This window comes from Myotis lucifugus, unplaced genomic scaffold (genome assembly GCF_000147115.1).
Source record: "Myotis lucifugus unplaced genomic scaffold, Myoluc2.0 scaffold_13, whole genome shotgun sequence".
Classification (NCBI taxonomy): domain Eukaryota; kingdom Metazoa; phylum Chordata; class Mammalia; order Chiroptera; family Vespertilionidae; genus Myotis; species Myotis lucifugus.
The window spans coordinates 4,599,036-4,620,994 of NW_005871061.1; the positions used below are offsets into that span (position 1 = coordinate 4,599,036).

A 21,959-nucleotide genomic window follows, 5' to 3' on the forward strand; every position below is an offset into this window, starting at 1 on the left:
TATTGGTGAGATAATCAGGGGATTTGAAAAACTTCCTCAACCTCACTCAACTACATAAAATTAGTAGCTTAAAAATTGAGATGGGGGTTATGATATAAAAATGAGAGACTAAACACAAAACAAAACAATGCACTTTGACTTTTAGATTACAACACAGTCTAACACACCATACTGTGAGAATGTGGTTCTTCTAACACTGAATCAAATAGATCTGAAAAGAACGCCCTAGGACAGTGGTTCTCAACCTTCTGGCCCTTTAAATACAGTTCCTCATGTTGTGACCCAATCACAAATTATTTTTGTTGCTACTTCATAATTGTAATGTTGCTACTATTATGAATCGTAATGTAAATATCTGATATGCAGGATGGTCTTAGGCGACCCCTGTGAAAGGGTCAGTCGACCGCCAAAGGGGTTGCGACCCACAGGTTGAGAACCGCTGCCCTAGGACCTTGGTCCTGTGGCCCCTGGACCCATACCCTTCCATCCTGTTTAGTGATGCTCCAAGTAATTCCTAGGCAGCCCTGTCCAGGGCTCGCAAACAGAAAAGGCTAAATCAAATTCAGGAGCTCTGACATATCTCCTCTGATAAAAAGAGAATTTTTTTTAACACAATGTGCACTTAAAGCAGATTCCAACACTGGTTCAAACAAATAAAAGTATTATGTCATCCATAGTTAATTGCACATTTAAAAGGATTATTATTTTTTGCTTCCCAAATGAATCATACCATCATTTTCTGAGCTATTAGGAAAGAGCATATGAAACCCATTGTTCATTTAGATGACAATCAGTATTCCAGGATTAGGTTATAATGTTTTTCTAATAGCATTATAACAAAGGCATAACTGTTTTCTTAAACTAAGATATGGGGTTTTTCCCCCTCATTTTTTCCCACTTAATAGTGACGATAGTCTGTTATAGATCATTCATGTGTGAAAGGAGCAACTGAGGATCAACTAGACATAAAAATAGAAGCTTCCATATGTAAACCATATGGGAAAAAGTGAAAGACAGATGTTATAAGGTACCCATTGTCCTGTGTGAGTGGATACATACACACATGCATACATATGCATCAAGAGCCATTACTTCTCACAGAAGAGAGACACAGAGAGGGAGAAAGGCTGACAGTAACCCCTTAAGTAGGTTAATAGTGCTGAGTTGTCAGACAACAATAGTGTGATTAGGGTGTGTCACCCCTGCTCAGCACGCTGTAGGCACTCAATAAATACTTGTAGAATTAAATTAAAAATCACTGAAAGGTTTTCATCCATAATAATCCTTTTGCATATTTTGTGTAACAATAGATTTTACCCTGATTCTGAAGCAGCCCAGGGGCTCAGGGATTCAATGTGGGTGGAACAAATATAATTAAAAAAAAGAAGTCATTAGAGACTCAGTTGGGTTCAGTGCAGTTTGTTGGTTCTATGAGTCTGTTAGGTGTAATTACTGACATGAATCTAAGCGCATTTGACTGAGAACGGAGCCAAATTAATTGCGATGGTGGTCTATAACAGCTGTTATTCATTTGATACTTTTCTCTAATAAGAATATTAAAATATGGAACCAAAGTATGTTTCTAAGAAGTGATTAGGCCACCTACAATGTGTGTTGGTCCTTTCTTATGCAGCCAATTTGATTGTTTTCACCCACCCGCTCCAGGATTTTCATGGGTTTCTGCCGAGCAGAGTTACATAAGGCGTGCGTGGCAAAGAGCGCACACTGCAGAGGAAAGCTGGTCTGTAACTGCCAGCACTACTCATCTTCCACATGAGAACCGATGAAATCTTGTTAAATGCTCACCACACTGAAAACAGCTCTGATAGTTTTTGCAAATCCGAGTTTCTGAATTTAGACTGTAAGAACTCTTAATGAGATCTAAAGTATATTACCTATCTCGTTTCACATATTTATTTTTGTCTCCTATTTAAAAGAATATTTTTAGTAGATGTAGAAAAATGTTTTCCTGCTAACGCAGATAGCATGAGAGATTAGCAGTTACGTCCAGTGAGCTGGTGCCAGAAATTTAATTATTTTAGTATGAGGTCAGAAAAAGATTACTCGCGATAAGTGGCTCAAATTGGCTACAGGAAAAAATAACTAGCACCTTCAGTTAAGCTAGAGAGTATTCTGGAATAGGACAGAGGAAGCCAAGTCTCTGATGCCTGTACGCAACCATTCCTGATGCTCTGATAATGGTCCAGAGACAATAACAAAGTCCTAATGATCAACCAGTGGTCTATACCCTGTGTGCTTCCTATCTGTACAAAATTATATTTAAGCACTATATGCTGCACATTTCATCTGTATAAAATGCAAAGCCAAAAATACTGGGAGGGAGTGGAGAGGTGGTTGGGAGGGTGGGAGGAGGGTTGTAGACTAATAGAGTTCAGAAAAATTATGGATAATAAAGACAGATATACACATGGCTTTCTATCCTGTATAATAAAGAGTAATATGCAAATTGACCATCACTCCAACACACAAGATGGCCTGCAGGGGAGGGCAGTTGGGGCTGGCAGAGGAGGACAGTTAGGGGCAATTGGGCCAGCAGGGGAGCAGTTAGGCGTCAATCAGGCTGGCAGGGGAGTGATTAGGCGGCAATCAGGCTGGCAGGCAGAAGCGGTTAGGGGCCATCAGGCAGGAAGGCAGGTGAGCCGTTGGGAGCCAGCAGTCCCAGATTGTGAGAGGGATGTCTGACTGCCTGTTTAGGCCTGATCCCACAGGGGTCCCAGATTGGAGAGGGTGCAGGCCGGGCTTAGGGACACACCCCCTGTGCACGAATTTTATGCACCAGGCCTCTAGCATAATTATAAAATCCAATTAATCAAAACATCTCTTCCCCAGGCATTCTAGTCACCAAGATTTTATTGTAGTGATTATTGCCATTAATAGATTTCCTGGATCTGTTCATTGAAATAGCTATTATTATGAATGGGCTAACAACATTTAATATTTAAGTGCTAACCATGTGCCAGGCAAGTGCTAAGAGATTTGTATTCTCCCATTTAATTCTTATGAAGTTCCTAGGAGGCAGGTGCCCTTCTTTCCCCTGTTTTTATAGGCAAGGAAGCTGAGGATCACAGAGGTGAATTGCCCAAAGTTACATTGTTTAGGGTGCAGAGCCAGAATTTGAACTCAGGTTTGTTTGGCTCCAAGGGGGAAAAGGTTGAACTCATCTGGCCTGAAAGCTAACCCAATGAAAGATCTGTCTGAGATGACATGTCACAGGGTCATCAGAATCAGCCAACAGGATGTGCTTTATCATTGGATGGTTGCTACTGTGGGAGCTCCTCTTATACCTCAATGCCTTAACCCAGTACTTGTACTCAGAAATTCAAGGAGTGTTTATTGAATGAATTGCAGTAGTGTGGCATGATGTTACCTAAAACGGGCTAAGGATGTTTCATTAAAATAACAAAGCCCCACATTTATACTAAATAACTTAGTTTGCTAAAACCTCTAAAGACCTGTGCAAATTTTTACTGTGATGAATATTTTTTTTTTGCTGAAAAAGCCCCATAAATCTTCACTGAAAAAACAAACCTAGAGAACACAGAAAATTTCTGACAGTGAATTAACATAGATTTCTTGAAATGTTTGCTAATGTAGGGAGCAAGGCAATTTAAATAAGTGAAATATCAGCCAGATATTATTTTTCCTTCATAGATAAGGCTTATTAGGTCAATGATTTTTTTTCTAGACCCACAAAGTCTACAAGCTTTGTTTAGCTTTTGCAGTTGCATCTATGAGCCATTCATAAGCATTTGTGAAATATGCCAGATTGATGGTACCTATATTGTCTCAATAATTTATACTCTCAGGAGAGCTTTAATACTACCAGGATCAATTCCATTAATTATGGGTATTCTAATATATAATTTTGGTTACTGTAATATAATGTCAAGGGTATGACATTAGGAAATACAGTTTTGACCTATGCAGCATAAAATAATGTAATGTAAAAGGAACTCATTTACTTACAAGATGTAATTATTTTAAAACTTAGAAAACAGAGAAAAAAATTCTATCCACCACTAATCATAGAGTTTAAATATTTAGGTTTATTGTTTAAAATTTGCTAATTCACTCTCAGAAGACTGATTTATCATCAGATCTCATTAAAGTAGATCATTCTTTATTATCATCCTAGAAGAAACTAGGCAATTCTAATTTCCATATAATCTTATATAAGGAGGAACAACACTGTTCCTGATTAAATAATATTTGCATACAAAACACACTGGAGTTTCCAATCTCAAAACAACCTTTTTTAAAAATGCATTTCTTTTTATTGCTTCTTCTCAGTCCTTGCAATAAATTTGAAAAGAGATAAACATGAAAAGAGATTTACTCACAAATATTACAAATATTTGGTAAGCCTCCTTACTCTACCTACAGAATTAATTAATTTATTTTTAGTGGTCCCTAAGTTAATTATAATCTATACTAATATAATCAAAGGTTGGAGAACATAGATTATACCAAGTACTTTGCATAGTTTATATACTACTACACATTTTAGAGTACATTTATTGATTTAGCATATTTCTTGCTGCAATGAAATTAGCTTTCTCAATTTTACATTTAAATAAATAGTGTATTACTGTGCATGCTCTAATTATAATTATTTGGGAAATGGTGCAATAAATGTTGGTTGAATGAATGAAATAACCCAATATGTCAAAAATATCAATGCATAATTATATATTGGTAAAATAAGCTGCTCTTTAAAAGAAAAAAAAATCTTCGCTATTAGTGAATCTGTTGCTAGAAACTCCTGTTATAAGAAAATTTCCTTCCTGTTACCACCTTCCTAAACTGCCTCAGGTTTAAACTCCTTTGAAGACAGAATAAGGTATGAGCTAATTCTTTTTCTTCTTCTCACCTTTCACTGTCCTTTTCCAACTACATCTACCTTGTAGTCACCTCTCCTTTCTTGTGCTTCTGGCTCACTGTCCTGGGAATCTCTGAACAAATTCCTACAATCACCTTGGCTCTCCAACCTCATCACAACACAACTCCCGTGTGACTTGGAAGGCTGTTCACAATCTTTCCAACAGTCTTCCTACCTTTCCAACAGTTTTCCAATTCAAACACTTCCCTGTAATGACAATATCAGAAAATATTTACTGAACATTGAACTATTTATCAGAAACCAAAGATGTCAACATATAATTGACAGACTATAGTATAAATAACACGAGTCTCTGTGAGTTATCTCATTTAGCTGTCATGATAACAAGGAAGGCGCTATTATTCCATTTTATAGATGAGTACATTGAGATTATATGGCTAGTCATTTGTGGATGTGGGACTTGAACTTAAGAGCTATCTTCTTAATCATTTTGATGTACTTTCCTATGGGCCATTAAACATATCCTACATGAGGCCTGATGCCTTACGTGCTGACGTGCACTACTACTGACGTTATTCTCTTTTACTTGACCACTTTCGCCTTTGCTTAGCCAAATACTACCCATCCTTCAGTGTCTAGTTCTACTGATATGCCCTGAGACTATGCTTAGCCTTTTCCATGAAACTTTACATTATTTTATCAAACTTAATTAATTTCCCCTTTTATTTTATTTTGTTAATCCTCACTTGAGTATATTTATCCTCACTTGAGGATATATTGATTTTTAGAGAGAGGATGGGAGAGGAAGAGACAGAGAGAAAAACACTGATGTGAGAGACAGACATCGATTGTTTGCCTCCCTCACACACCCTGACCAGAGCCTGGAATTGAGCCTGCAACTGAGGTACATACCCTTGACCGGAATTGAACCCAGGACCCTTCAGTCCGAGGGCCAATGCTCTATCCATGGAGCCAAACCAGCTAGGGCGGATTTCCCCTTTTAGATAGTTCTAAATAATCTCTGTTATCTATCAGTACACAGTTTACACTTTGCTGGTTCAGATTTATTTCACCTGAAAGATAGCAGACTATGTCACCCCAAAATATGCCACTTAGGCAGGAGGATTATTTTGAAAGGAAGGCAATAAGAAGCAACAAATACAAGATAAGCTCTCTACCCTCCCCCTACTTGCCTAAAAACAGGACATATATTTATAAAGGTGTCCCTCTTCTCCTCTGTACCAGGAAGGACGGAAGTTAATCACCAGAAGCAACTCTAGATATACCTGATTAGTTCAGAGACAGCGCCAGAGGCATTACAGACAAAATGTTAACTAGCCCTTACCTTCATTAGTTCCCCATATATTTACCCTCTCACAATTTGCCCCTCTAGAAACTCAAAATCCTTTTCCCTTGTTTTATTTAAATTTTTTTGAAAATGAATTTTTCTGTTGTGAAGCTGCTATATAAGCCCAAGTTCTAACCACCCCTTTGAGTTACTCATCACCGAGTGCTCCCACCTCCCTGGGTAATGCATGCATTCAATAAACTGGTGTTGTTGTTTTTCTTGATAATCCATCTTTTTTCAGTCTAATTCACAGGGCCCCAGGTAATGAACCTAAGCTTGATTGCTGGAAAAGAGTTTTCAGCCCCTACATCTCTCTCTGACAAAACTGTAAATCACGGGAGGGTGGGGACTATGTCTTGAATTTGTGTTTTTTTTTTGAGATTTTTCAATTGCACAAAATGACTAATTATCAGTAGCTACAAATATACTCTGGGCCCCATGTTATATACTGTACTTAAATAACTCATTTACTCTTCACTAAAACTGTTATAGGAGGTAAATGTCATTATCCTACATTATAGATGAGGAACTGAGGCATGAAGAGATGAAGGACCAGAACAAGCATAAGGCTAGTAAGTGGCAGAACTAGGGCTGGTCTCCACTTTTTGACATGCAGGCTTTAATAACTTTTCAGTCATACCACTTAATGTTTACAAAATGACTATTTCACATATAATCATGCCTTTTATTTCCTTCATGATTAAAATATACTATTTCTTATCCTGGCCTCTGCCTCCTGATCCCCAATGCTCTCAAAATGGAGCCTTAAACATGGTATTTTTTTTTTTTACAGATTTAACCTAAAAGATATAATCCTCTGGCTGCTTGGTTTTCATGATACTTTTACTTAATTCTGATCACATCTAGATTACAGAAATACCCTTTTGTGTTTGCTTTAGTCTGTTCTTCTGAATAAGTAAATTCTAAAATATTTTTTCTTGATGATGTACATAATTTTGCATGCCAGGTAAATATATCTTATTGTTGTTACTTATTAGCTATATGGGGTCACAGGATATTTTTTTAAAAGAGAGAGGTTTGCAGTTTGCTAAGTTGATCTGAAATTGAAATTTACAGAAATAGTACACTGTTTGTAATTTTCAAGTGATTTTCTTTACCCAAGGGACTCTTCACTTTAGTTAAGATCCTTGGTTCCAATGATGTGCATCTCTAGTCACATGTTCTGAAATATGTCTACACTCTACATCGGTGATTTTCAACCAGTGTGCCACAAGAATTTTTAAAACATGCAACAATTGACAATTTAATCAGGGGCACCGACCTCTTTTTCCTTAGACTGTCAAATAAAAAAAAAAACGACAACAGCGAGCATAACAATAGCTGTCCAGTGTGAATGAATCAAAATTATACCTAGTTTATGTCAGATCGGCAAAAATATATATTTTTGGTGTGCCACGGAATTTTAGTAATTACTTTGTGTGCCATGAGATGAAAAAGACTGAAAATCTCTGCTCTACATAATAGGTATCTCACAATGGCAGTCAAATATTCTGTCATCTCTCGTTCAGTGGAAAGTAAGATTACAATGTTCCTGCAATGGCAAGTGGAATACACTGTTCTAATTGGACACATTTAAAGTTCTCTAAATCACTTTCTGACTGTACCTCATTCTCACATCTCCCATGGAGTCACATTTTGTGTAGCTCTACCATGCTTCCTCCCAGGTTCTCAGAATGTCTGTAATTGACTTACACCTAGTTAACAACGGCGTTTTTTATGAGACACTGTCTGAGAAGCTCACTGACACTGAGTTCCATCTTGACACGCAATGCTGTTCTAATTATTATTTCTTTTCAGCATCTTTTCACCTTAATTAAGACCACATGTGACCTCGCACTGCGATGAGCGCCCCAGCAGTGTCATACCACCCGCAGCTTCCTCTGAGTCGGAGAGCCCAGTTCGTGTTTGGAGAGCAAAGAAAACAAAAATTCAAGAAACATCTGTTCAAAAGAAAAACTTTTTTTGCATGTAAACAGGAAAATCAGATATTATCCAGTAGCAACCAGAGAGTGATGACACATGAGGGTCATGTGCAAGAAGAAACCTAAGACAAAAAAGTCTCATAAAGAAAATGTCCTTAGAACTACAAGGCACAAGACTAATATTACAACAGGAAAAAAGTATATTCCTTTAAAACCTTCTGCTGAATTAACCAATTCAACTATAGCAATTGACACACATAATTTGGACAATCATAATAAAAATCTGCAGTTGTTACCAATTAAAGATGAGCCCCAAGGTCAATGTATGACATTAATCCAAGCGTTTCACATTAAAACAATAATAAAAAGAAACAAGTAACCACAGGAAACTAAAGCAAGGTGCTAACATGCTCAAGAACCCTGTGCTTGTGGCCAAATTGTTCAATGTGAGTTCAATTCATATAGTAAACCACAATAATACCCATGGTACCCTGGGCTCCCTGAAACAAGGCATCAGTGGAACCTCTGCCAATGTTACAATTCGGAAAGGGTCTCATGAGAAAGAATTACTACAATTAAATAGTTTTCTTTAGCGTCAAACCCAGCTCTTCTCAGGAAGTAAAAAGAAATAAGAAAATATCAAGGAGCATCACATCTGAAATCACAGCCAGGCCAGCTTCATTTTCTAACACCAAACTGATAGAAAAGTCAAAATCCAAAGACCAGTGTGGACATACTATAGCAAAAGCAAGTATCGATAGATGAGATACCTATTGTGTAGATGGGTTCATCCCAAAGAAACTACAAAGAAAGAAAAGCTCATCTGAGTGAGTGGAGAGCTAGCAAAGAAGAATGCTAAAAATCCTCCTAGCTCAGTAGTTCCCCAGCCTGAACCGGAAATGAAAAATCAGTTGGGTCCTTTGGACTACCACGTCAGAAGATGAACACCGACTATTTCCTGGAAAAGTAAACAAGACATTTTGTGAAGGCCTAAAGCTGATTAATGAGGGATGCCCCAAAGAAGAAATGTTGGACACACTGAATGAGCCGATTAAAAATATTTCAGATGCCAAAAAAAGCTTGCTAAATATTGGGTATGCACGTGTTGAAGCACTTACAGTTCTATTGGAAATATTATCGCAATCTATGAGAAGGCCATTCTGGCAAGAGCTCAGCCTACTGAAGAAATGCAACATGCAACTGGAGATACTCTAACAATGAAGAGTCAAGAAAAAGTTACATTTGGAGAAAATTTTGAGGAGACTTGTTCAACCGAAGAACAAATCTAAAGTCAGGAAAACCTGAAATGGAAAATAAACATCATAGAAATGTGGTATTTCAAGATTGCGAAAAAGAGCAAGATAACCAATGATGTCAAAACCTCCAATGCAGAAACTAGGGAGAGTTGCTTAATTAAATAGAATATGTCTACTACACCATTCTTGCAAAATGTAAAAAAGAAAATGCAGTTGGACAAAACAAATTCTACATTTAAAGAGCTACAGTTTCTGACACCAGTTAGACATTTTCAATGTCTTCAAGAAAAGACTTCTAAATTGCCATATATGTTAAAAGACCATTATCCTTGTGTGTGTTCACTGGAACAGTTAACAGAGTTGGGAGATGAGACTGATGCGCTTATATACGACCCTAATGCAGCGCTGTGCCAGATGTATTTGGAGACTGAAACAATAGAAGAGAAATAAAGCTATGATAAGAAAGAAGGTTTTTATTATTCCTGGGGTGTTTTGTTTGTTTGTTGTGGCTTCATATGTCTCTTAGGTCAGAAGTTGGCCAAGTACCTAAGTATTCGTGGCAGTAAGCTTTTTTTTTTTTTAAAACTAACGTTCACATAATATCAGGTGCTGCCTTCTGTGTGACAAAAAGCTAAATCCTACCTACATTGTCTATCTCAACAGATTAAGATTTTCTCTAGTAGGTAGGTAAATTTTGTCAACTAATTTACCATCTTCCTTGAATATAGTTAAATGTCATTCTAGTTTCGGTGGTTTGTTTCTAAGATAATTAATACTTAAACTTGCTTTGTAATATAAAAACTTAACTGTTAAATCATGTCTCCTGAAACATGAGTTATATATTGTAAACAGTTCTTTTCTTCACACATAATAAGTACCACCAATAAAATTGTTTATGTCTTTGAACTGATACTTAGGTGGCATATATCCTCAATCAACTCTATGTTTTCAAATAAGTAATTGGTCATTGTAAGAGATTAGATCATTTTAAAACTGTGTAATATGAATGTGGTTGAAAATCACATATACCATTTACATTCACATATTCCATTTGTATAACAGTACCTTCCATTGTCTTCCCATGTTCTAGAGAATGAGATTATAATTCCTTTTTCAACTATGACTAATATGTAAATAATAAATTGAAATATCTACAATAAAAAAGACTATATACTTCCAATGAAAGGCTTTCTTGTTGAAAAATATTTATAAGGACTAACACACATACACGGTGTAAAATAATATTACAATAAATAAAAATAATAAGTATTTGCAACATATGGGCCACAACTCAAGAACTTCATGGTGAAGTTTGCTATTTGATTGATCTGTAAATAGAGATAAGGTAACAACACACAAAGATAAATCCTATTTTAAAGTGTGTCTTTCATGTTCAGGCCACTCAGCTAAGCATGTGCTTAAGAAGTTATTTGGATCTTTATCCTATGTCTTCAATTTTATTTGAAGAGGTAATTAACAAAATCTTGGTGAATAAGAATATATATTATAGGAACAATCAATATAGGTCCTTTATTTCTTTTTTTCTTTATAGATACGTTTTTAGGAAAATAGTGGAAAGTTGATAAATACTTGGGGAGGGGGGTGTGGTGTGGTGTGGTGTGGTGTGGGAACAAGACCATATTCTATGAAGATTGATAAATGATGTTGATACTATTATTTTACCTCAGCTGTCTACTTTTTTAGTTCTTTAAATTATGTTATATTTATTTCATGGTTAGAAAACATAAACTATAGTCAATTCCTGAAAATTTTTGTACATTCTAATGTTGTGAAGGATAAGCTTAATGGGTATAGATATTATTTCAGATTAGCCATTTAGAAATATTACCACAGAATAATTGATACTGATTAATAATTATAATAAAATATATCATAATAATTACTAATGAACTTGGGCCATTGACTGCCTAGGTCCAGATTTTGGTTCTATCTCTTACTATCTTTGTGAACTTGAGCAAGCTACTTAACTTCTCTGTGCCTAGTTTTCTAATCTTAAAATGAGATAGTAGCACTTTCCTAAAAGGATTTTATGAGGCTTAAATATGTTCACCTATGTAAATCTCCCAGCAAAGTTCCTGGTACATAGCAAGCACTACATGTTTTTTGTTTGTTTGTGGTTATTATTATTATTTGACAATGCATTTATAAGAGCAAAGATTCCCTAGCCAGACTGCTTGGATTCTAATCTTGGTGCCAATAATTTCTGTTTGTGTGACCTTGGGCAAATTCCTTAATTTCTATGAGCCTCAGTTTCCTCATCTGCAAAGTGAGATAATACCTACCTCATAGAGATGTTATGAGGATTAATTTACTTCAAACATGTGAAAGTCTTAGAACAGCACATGGCACATGCTCAACATTATACAGTGCTTACGATTTTGGCTATCACTGTATTTAGAAATAGGGGGTCCATATTGATCATATTGTTTTATTCTTGCTCTGATTTTGCTTTGTTTTTAAATTCTCTAACCTTCAGTGGCAAAGACTATGCTTTTTCATTCTAATATTTCCAGGGGGAAGCTATCTGGTGCCAATCACTTTATTTACCTTCTCTTCTGTGGAAAGAAAACAAAACCAAACAAAAAAACTACCTTTAATCTATGGTCATTCTTGCTAACCAACAAAACAACTACTTTATACTATGTGGATATACCAGCATTTTGTTCCTAGGCTCACAGCTGAGCAGGATGCTGCTCCCTAGTTTTTTCTGTTTATAATAGTGCTGTCGGTATCAATTATGACTTGAAATGTTCAAGCCCCCTAGGAAGAGTGTTAATTATTGCTGCTCTGTGTCAACAAAATGAAAATTGGAGCTATAAGGCTCATCTCCCCATACCAGTAAACTCTTCATCTTGCCCCCTTCTTCCCTCACCACTGCCTCATCCAGAACATAATTGGGCAAAAAAATAAAATAACAAAGAGAAAAAGACTGTTTCAACAACATATTACCTTGAATTGGTTGCCAAAAATCCTGAGTGCTCAGTGTAGGGTGACAAGAAATGCAGATAATTTCATGAGAGAATTTAACACAAGTAACTAATAATATTGTGAATTTTTCTACCAATAACACAATTCACTTTATAATCCAAAATTAATTAAATGCAATTACTTTGCACTTTATAGATCATTTAAAACATGGAAGTACTTCATACCTTTGTTTATATCAATGAGCTGTTTCTTTTTCTTCTGGCGTTCCAGCTTTTCTTGTTCGGCTTTCTCTTTTGCAAGCTTTGCCCTCCTAGTCTTCTCTTCCATTTCTTTTCTCTTGTTATTTTCTTTTACTGCTTCCTGTATATTTTAAAAAAGTTAAACAAAAATCCTTTCATTACTTATATATATTGGAGAAGTTTTACCATTTTATAATTATATATTCACACATGCACATGGGTGTCCAGAGATGGAAAAGTATTACAGTAGCTTCAAGCTACATCCTATATAATAAAAGAGTAATATGCAAATTGACCCTAACAGCAGAAAGACTGGGAATGACTGGTCACTATGACACACACTGACCACCAGGGGGCAGATGCTCAATGCAGGAGCTGCCCCCTGGTGGTCGGTGTGCTCCCACAGGGGGAGCTCTGCTCAGCCACAAGCCAGGCTGATGGCTGCCAACACAGTGGTGGTGGCGGGAGCCTCTCCTGCCTCCTCAGCAGCGCTAAGGATGTCCAACTGCACCTTAGGCCTGCTCCCCGCTGGCAAGTGGACATTCCCCGAGAGCTCCCGGGCTGCCAGAGGGATGTCTGACTGCCAGCTTAGTTGCGATCCCCTGGGGAGTGGGCCTAAGCTAGCAGGTGGACATCCCCCAAGGGGTCCCAGACTGCAAGAGGGCACAGGCCAGACTGAGGGGACCCTCCTGAGTGCACAAATTTTTGTGCACCAGGCCTCTAGTATGTATATAATCTACAAGAACCAATAACCGTAAGACATTGAAAAAATTAGAAATAACTCAGGCTTTAATTAACATTACCTAGGGTCCCAGAAAATTCAGGACATGAATGTTTACAGACTTAATAATAAACATACTTTCTCTGTTGTTGAAATAAGAAACAGTTTTGGTATACAAGAAAATGTTTAATATGGAAATATGGTTTAGCAAGTATTTTACAACATTATTGTACCTTATGCTCTTATCTGCAAAGTGAGGATTAAAAAAAACTACCTCATAAGATTTTTGTGACAAAAAATGAGATACACTTATACAGTGCTTAGAATACTGAGTCTATGATGATAACAGCGGTGGTGGTTGTGGTGGTAACAATTATATCTAATGGTGCAAAGCATGAAATAATCAGCCATATTATCACAAGAAAGAAATACCTGCAAGTTTAATAGCTTTTTACATGCCAATATCTTCATAAATGCTGCAACATATTTCAAGATATTGTCTATTTTATTTTAGATAGATTATTTATGGAACTCAGGTGAATCAGGACATTCCAGTAGATAGTATGGGATAAAGTTGAAGTGAACTGATCAGCTGAATAACAATATTAACTTCCTTTGAGGTCGAAGAATTCACTAATACTGAGACATATGAACTGCACATTTCTCCCATCAAGCTGTTCTGTTTCTTTTTTCCCATTATGATTGATTAAATATACTTCATAGTATGTACCAACTATTTCACAAAAACTATTTTGTTCCAGAAACCCTAAAGAAAAGGACTCAATAACAAGAACACATCTACAAGACTTTGCCTGGAGGTGTCTGTATCGAAATATTTCTCTTCATATTAGAAGGCACAATAGTTTTTAAAAGCCCTGAAAACACTTTCAAAAAGATCTCCTGACTTGCAAGAATTATTGGTACCTCTCCCTTCCACTGCCCCCATAAGGCTGGGACCTCTAGCATTAGGTTAAGAGCACAAAATGCTCTGGCTCCTGAAGACAGCCTCAAAGATCCCCACTGAAAAGAAGCTGGAATAACAGAAATAGAATTTTAGAGCAGGGCTTCTCAACCTCAGCACTACTGTCATTTTGGTCTGGATGATTCTTTGTTGAAGAGCCATCCTGTGCATTGTACATGTTACGGTCCCCTGACCTCTACTCACTAGATGCCAGTAGCAACCATTCCCCAGCTGTGACAACCAAAAATGTCTTCAGAGACTGCCACATGTAATCCAGGTTGAGAACTACTAACCTAGGGTTTTCATACAGATAACATACTCACAAACGTTACAAAGTGCCTGCTCTGCTGAACCCAGCTTCTTCTCACAGATGTGGAACTGAGTTCCCAATGAGTTTAAGCACTTGCCTAAGCTCACACATTTCAGTAATTGCAGAGGTGAGAATAGAGCTCGTGTCTCTTTATTCCTAGTTTAGTGTGTGTTTTATTCTTCAAGGAAGAAAAGATAATGTGATATGATACCAAAAGCACAAGCAACCAAAGGAAAAAATAGGTAAGACTTGATCAAAACTAAAAATTTTCATCCATCAAAGGACACTGTCAAGAAAGTGAAGAGATAACCCACGGAATGGGAGAAAATATTTGCAAATCATCTTTCTGATGAGAATATATAAAAAAAACTCTTACAACTCAACAACAAGAAGACAAATAACCCAATTAAAAATGGGCAAAGGATTTGAATAGATCTTTTTGGAAAGAAAATATACATACAACCAACAAGTACATGAAAAGGTGTTTGAGGTAATTAATCACTAGGAAATGACAAATCAAAATCACAATGAGGTACCACTTCACACCCATTAGGAGAGCTGAAATAATAATATAATAGCAAGTGAGGATGTGGAGAAATGTGTAAATGCAAAATAATGAGTCATTTTGGAAAACAGTTGCTTAAAATGTTAAACAAAGAGTTATAATCTATCCCAGCAATTCCACTCCTAGATATAGACCTAAGGGGAAAAAACAAAAACAAAACACATAATCATACCAAAACTTGTACAAGAATGTTCATGGCAGCATTATTCCTAATAGTCACTAAGTGGAAACAACCCAAGTGTTCATCAACTGATAAATGGATAAAGAAGATGTGTTAAATAGCCATACAATGAAATATTATCTATCCTATCTAATAAAAGAGAAACATGGTAATTAGCGTACGACCGCTACCCTTCCCATTGGCTAATCAGGGTGATATGCAAATTAACTGCCAGCCAAGATGGCGGCCGGCAGCCAGGCAGCTTCAAGCGAACATGAGGCTTGCTTGCTTCAGTGAAGGGGGACTCCAACATTCCCCGCCTGCCGCTGCCGGCCTCTGAGCTGGCAGTTTGAAACATTGTAACAAATATAGAAGCTAAACAAAACCCCAGAAACCAGCTTTCAGCCAGCCGGGATCTCAGAGCTGGAGATGATACAGTGTTTCGATTATAGAATCAAAACAAACCAGATACCTGCTTTAAGCAGCAGAGGCCTTGGCCCAGAATAAAAAAAAAAAAAAAAAAAAAAAAAAAAAAAGGAGCGGTTGGGAGCTTCAGTCACCCACCAGCCTGAAAACAGCCCTCAGCCCCTCAGCCAGGCTGGCCAGGCACCCAGTGGGGACCCCCCCCCTGAAGGGTGTGTGACCAGCTGCAAACAGCCATCATTCCCTCATCCAGGCTGGCCAGGCACCCCAGTGGGGACCCCCACGCTGATCCAGGACACCCTTCAGGGCAAACCAGCCAGCCCCCACCCGTGCACCAGGCTTTTTTCTTATATAGTAAAAGGGTAATATGCCTCCCAGCCCCGGGATCAGGGGAGCTCCAAGGCTCCCCAACCCCGGGATCAGCGTGACAGGGGGCAGCGCCCAAACCTCCTGATCCCCCTGCGGCTCTGTGTGTGACAGGGGGCGGGGCCACAACCTCCCTTTCCCCCCTGCTCTTTTCATGACAGGGGAAGGCGCCCCAACCCCCTGATCAGCCCTGCTTTGTGCCTGATAGGGGGGAGCTCCCCAACCCCTTGATCCCCCTGCGGCTCTGTTTATGACATGGTGCAGCGCCCAACCCCCCCCCCCCCCCGGGCCCTGCTCTGTGTGTGACGGGGTAGAGCCATCACCTCCCCATTGGCCCTGCCCTGAGTGTGAGAGTGGCGGCACCCCAACCCCCTGATTGGCCCTGCTCTGTGGGTGACAGGGGGGAGCTCCCCAACCCCTTGATCGGCCCTGCTCTGTGACAGGGGGCAGCACCCCAACCCCCTGATCGGCCCTGCTCTGTGCGTGACAGGGGGTGGCGCCACAACCTCCCCATCGACCCTGCCTTGAGTGTGACAGGGGGCGGTGCCCCAACCCCCCAATAGGCCCTACCCTGAGCGTGACTGAGGGTGGCATCGCAACCTCCTGATCCACCCTGCTCTGTGCATGACAGGGGGCGGTGCCCCAACTCCCCAATCGGCCCTGCTCTGAGCCTGACCAGGGGCTGCACCTAGGGATTGGGCGTGCCCTCTGCCACCTGGGAGCAGACCTAAGCCAGCAGGTCGTTATCTCCTGAGGGGTCCCAGACTGCGAGAGGGTACAGGCCGGGCTGGGGAACCCCCCTCCCCCCCCCTCCCCGGAGTGCACAAATTTTTGTGCACCGGGCCTCTAGTATATATATAAAAGGCTAATATACAAATTGCCCCCTCAGGAGTTTGACTGGGGAAAATGGGAGTTCAATCGCTTGCTATGACACGCACTGACCACCAGGGGGCGGCGCAGAATGAAGAAAGGCCCTGGCTGGCAGCCAGCAGCCAGGGAAGGAAGGCCTTGGCCTGTAGCTGGAAGGCCTTGATCAGCCCTGATCATCGGCCAGGCCTAGGGATCCTACCCATGCACGAATTTCATGCACCAGGCCTCTAGTTCAATCATAAAAAGAATGAAGTGCTGACACATGCTGCAACATGGATGAACCTTAAAATATCATGCTAAGTAAAGGAAGTCAGACACAAAAGACCACATGTGGCATGATTCCATTTATAAGTACTATCCAGAACAGTTAAAGCTATAGAAACAGAAATTAGATTAGTGGTTGCCAGAGGCTGGGAGAGGGGGAAATGTGGAGTAGCTACTACTGAGTATGTGTTCTTTTGGGTTAATGACAATGTTCTGGAACTAGACAGTGGTGTTGGTTGCACAACCTTGTGAATATAATAAAAACTACTGAATTGTATACTTCAAAATGCTGCATTTTATATGTAAATTAGATCTCAATAAAATTTTATAAAATTGATGTTTGAGAAAGATAGGACTGAAATAAAAATGTGAATTAGTTAAAAAAAAAGACAATGTGAAAAGGCAACGTATATTCAGGCTGATACTAATAAGTTATGCGACCTTTGGTAAGTAGCATAACAGGCAAGTAATAGAGGAGCGGAGGAAGGTTAATGCTTGTGTATATTTTATTATTGGTCAAATCTCTGATCTGGTATATAGTCACCAACATCTAGGTGGACTCTTCTATTATTAATTGAATGAGCTGTTTAACTGAATGCTGTTATTTATTATGAAGCTAAAAAAAAACACAAAAAACTGGTAACTTCCATTTGTATTTCTTCCTTGTTCTGATAATAACAGCTACTTTTTCACAAGACTCTATTATGTTCCAGGTGTTATAAATAAATATTTTTTAGTCTTTATAGAAAATCTGCAAATATCTATTATTTTCTCTCATTTTACAGATGATGAAACTTAGGTTCAGGTGGGTTAAGTGAGATGCCCAAGGCTACCCAGTTACTTAAGTAACAAAAACCACATGTGTTCACTTATACTACCATGATGCCTTCCAAGCAGAGTTGCCAAATAAAATACAGCACACTCAGTTACATTTTACTTTCAGGTAAACTATGAATTATCTTTTTGGTCTAAGTATATTCCATACTATACTTAAGCTATACTTACAAAATTCATGTAATGTTTGGGACTCATTGGTAGGAAAATTATTCATTATGCATATAATATTTGGGATATACTTATACTAAAACAATCATGTAATATTTGGGACACCTTGGTACTGAAGATATTCATGGTTTATCTGAAATTCAAATTTAAATGGGCATCCATTTTTATTTGATAAATCTGGCAATTCTATTCCCAAGACTGTTGATTTTAAAATTGATTTTTTTATAGGTATCCTTTCACAGACTAAGATCCTCTAATGAAAACAGTAGACTCATTATAAAAATACAAAAGCCCAAATCTAAGCCATATTTTGAGAACAGAAGTACTGATGTAGATTACTGATAGGCAGTCCAAGGTTCATGGACATGAATCATACTATTTCTGTAGCATTCTCCATATACTCCTTTCCTTTTTATTTCTTGAAAATGGAGTAAAACTAAAAAATTGTTTATATCTAAATTGATACAATTAGGGTAGAAGGAATAAGTCAACATCAAACGAATCGCTAATGAAGAAATCTGGCAGATGTGAATAGATTAAATTTCTATATAAAATGGAGGCTTGCAACTGGCACTATGAAACAACATAAATATAGATATAGTCAATGATGAAACAGACCAAGTAATAGGTTCTTTAGTTTACATCTTAAATGTTTCAGAAATAGATTGAACTACAAAACAAGCACATGCTTTGAAATGGCCTGTGTGATTCTAAAGAGATCAAAACAGCAGAGGAAAATAATTTCTGTGGTTTGGCAGTAATGAAAAGGAATGGAAGCATCTACAGAGACATATATTTTTTCAAGCCACACAGACTGTGAAGTATAATTCTGGTCCTGATGCCACCAGTTCTGTCTTCATGAAGCGGCCTCATGCTGAAAAGAAGACCCTATTCCTCTTGATGTTTTTATACTTTAGCTCTGACTTTAACAACTTAGGGGAGGGAAACACAGGCCTGTTTCTCTCTCTTTAAGAAAAAATATTAAAAGAGTAAGGCAAATCTTAACTATGGTTCCATATCATCAATCTTGACTTTTACTAGAGTGAAAGATAACACATTTCAAAAAAAAAAAAAGTGAAATCTGATGGGGAGAGAATTCCCTTGAGGGATGAGATATTTTCTTTTCATCCTCATTCCTATTAACAGAACCCAAATGATTTAAAGAATAAAAGCAACAGGAGCAAATTTAAGCCCAGGTTAAAAAAAACAACACCTTAAATAATTGGCTGTGATTTAGCAACACTTTATATTTGCCGAGCCTCACTAAACATACATTTATTTATTTATTTTACATTTCAGAGAGGAAAGGAGATGGAGAGATATAAACATCAATGATGAGAGAGAACCATTGATCGGCTGCCTCCTGCAAGCCCCCAACTGGGGATCGAGCTCGCAATCCAGGCATGTGCCCTTGACTGGAATCGAACCTGGGACCCTAGCTGGGACCCTTCAGTCCACAGGCTGACGCTCTATCCACTGAGCAAAACCAGCTAGGACCCTCATAAACATTTGAGAACACTAATGTATGAGTACTATCATCCTTAAGTAAGCATTAATTATTATTTATTGGGCTGAGAAAGCCAACTGATTAGATTCTGTCAATGTATAGGACTGCATTCTGTTACAAGGATGCTAATTGAGAAAGTGTTTTGGTAGTAACCTCAAATAAGATAAGAAATAGTCACAGAACAAAGCCTCAGTTTTACTGGCATATCTATTTTTCAAAAGCCAGTAAGAAATACAAAAGGAGCAAAATATAACAGATGTCTCTAGGATTTATTGTGAAATATATAATTTTACATCTCTCACTGAAATCTCTATTGCCTCACTAAAAATATGAATAAATTAAAAATCTTATTTCCCTTGCTGTACAAAATTAACAATTGAGACCTATGGACCAAAAATGCCATATGCAAAAAAAGGCACCTATGTAAATTCTAAGACCTCTCATTTATTACAATTAAACTTTAAGAAATGGATGAAACTGTTTCAGAAAATTCCAAGGGGCTCAAATGCCAGCCTCATGCATGGCAGGTCTACATAAAGGAAGCATCTTCCAATCTTAACAAGATATATGAAAACAAAAACCACCACCACCAAAACCATTCCTTCCTTCCATCATCTCCAATGGCTTACTATCCAGGGCCGACTACAGAAGCACTCAGCAAGCACTGTGATCTCACTGAAAGCCAAAGGTACTTTTGAGGCGTGGAGAAATGGAGACATTAGTAAGGAAATTGGATCCTGGAGTCAAGTAAACCTGGTGTCAAATCCAAGCTCCTATCATTTATCCTAAAAGCTGTGTGACCTTGAACAAGTTAGTTACTTTATCACTTTGAGCTTTGGCTTCCACATGTGCAGAACGGAGATACTCAAATCACTTGGTTGCTAAATAGATTAAGGGAAGTTGTGTTTATGTAAAACACTGAAGACAATGCCTGGTACAGAAGAAATGCTCACTACACACACGGTGGCGCTGATTATCATGTGTAGTAGAAACATCTGAAAGTTTGAACAGCAAGAATTTGGTCATTAAACACAAATGACCACGTGTTTTCAATGGTTTACTCTGCACAAGCCCCTCCCTCTTGTTTGGAAGTCAGGAGGATGTGATCTATGACTAGAAATGTAGCATCTTGACACAGTCTACCCTCATAAGAGACTAGAAATGTATTTTCTTCTCTTTGGGGTTTTGGATCATCCTGGGAACCTGTGTGAATATACTTGGAAAGACTTGCGATTCATTGCAGTATCAGAAGCTGTATGAGAGTAGAGTCACATAACCTTAAAAGAATGTAAATTGGAAATGTCCTGGTGAACAAATTGATAACTCCAGTGCCAGAGGCACACAGAGTGCACTGCTGAGCGTTTCTTCATCCATCAGGGATGTTAGAAGGATTCGCAAATGATATTGAGTCAAATCATTTGGCAACAATATAAAGAAACCTGGTATATATTATATTGAAAATCTTTTTATACACTAAACATGTGTCATCGAGATATTATTTTTCATGAAAGCTCAATGAAACAGGTGAAATTCTCTCCACATCTTTTATCTTGAACTATCCTAGTATCCGACTTTTTCTTAGCTTTAATCAAACTGGGCTTTTAGAGGTGTTTTTTTTTTTTAACTCTTTTGTTTTATGCTAACCACTTCGAAATTTTAAAATGTTTCTTTTAATCATTTCTTTTGAAAATACCATAGAACACCAAATTTAACTGAAAGAACTGCAGACCTGGTAAGTCTATCTTTCCTAGATAAGTATGATGATTCTATAGCTTCATTTTTTATGCATCCTATTGAGAAGACTTTTAAAGATTCCTGGCCTATACTTTTATGCCCAGGATAAAAACAATGATGAGAAAGAGGCCTATTTATTTTGTTCCTCTAAGTGAGGGCCCATAATCCAAACCTTCTAAGTAGAATGGCACACCTTTGTGAACACAGGATGGCCTTTAAGGGCTGAGAGATATGGTTTAAATCTGGCTGTCTAGTGACAATCATGCTTTATACCCTTGGGCAATTTACTTAACTGAGCCAAGCCTCCTTTCCTGATCTATGAAATACCTGGACTTCAGAGTTGTTTTGCAATGAATGAGAAGTTGCACATAAAGCCATTAAGCACAGTGCCAGGTACTGTGTTCAATGAATGGTGGTGGGTTATCCTATATAATAAAAGGGTAATATGCAAATTGTCCCCTCTACCAGGAGTTCGAC

General features: G+C 38.1%; 1 protein-coding gene and 1 pseudogene across 3 annotated transcripts in view; one reads left to right on the plus strand and one right to left on the minus strand.

Annotated features, from left to right (window-relative positions):
• DIAPH2 (diaphanous related formin 2) overlaps window positions 1–21,959 on the minus strand; it is a 906,095-nt gene that overhangs the window by 185,720 nt on the left and 698,416 nt on the right. For all 3 annotated transcript variants that reach the window (XM_023750473.1, XM_023750472.1, XM_014452154.2), the window contains one exon: window positions 12,582–12,717. In XM_023750473.1, coding sequence (XP_023606241.1) covers window positions 12,582–12,717 — 136 coding nt within the window. The remainder of the gene's footprint in view (window positions 1–12,581; window positions 12,718–21,959) is intronic.
• On the plus strand, window positions 8,072–9,858 carry LOC102440963 (annotated as a pseudogene).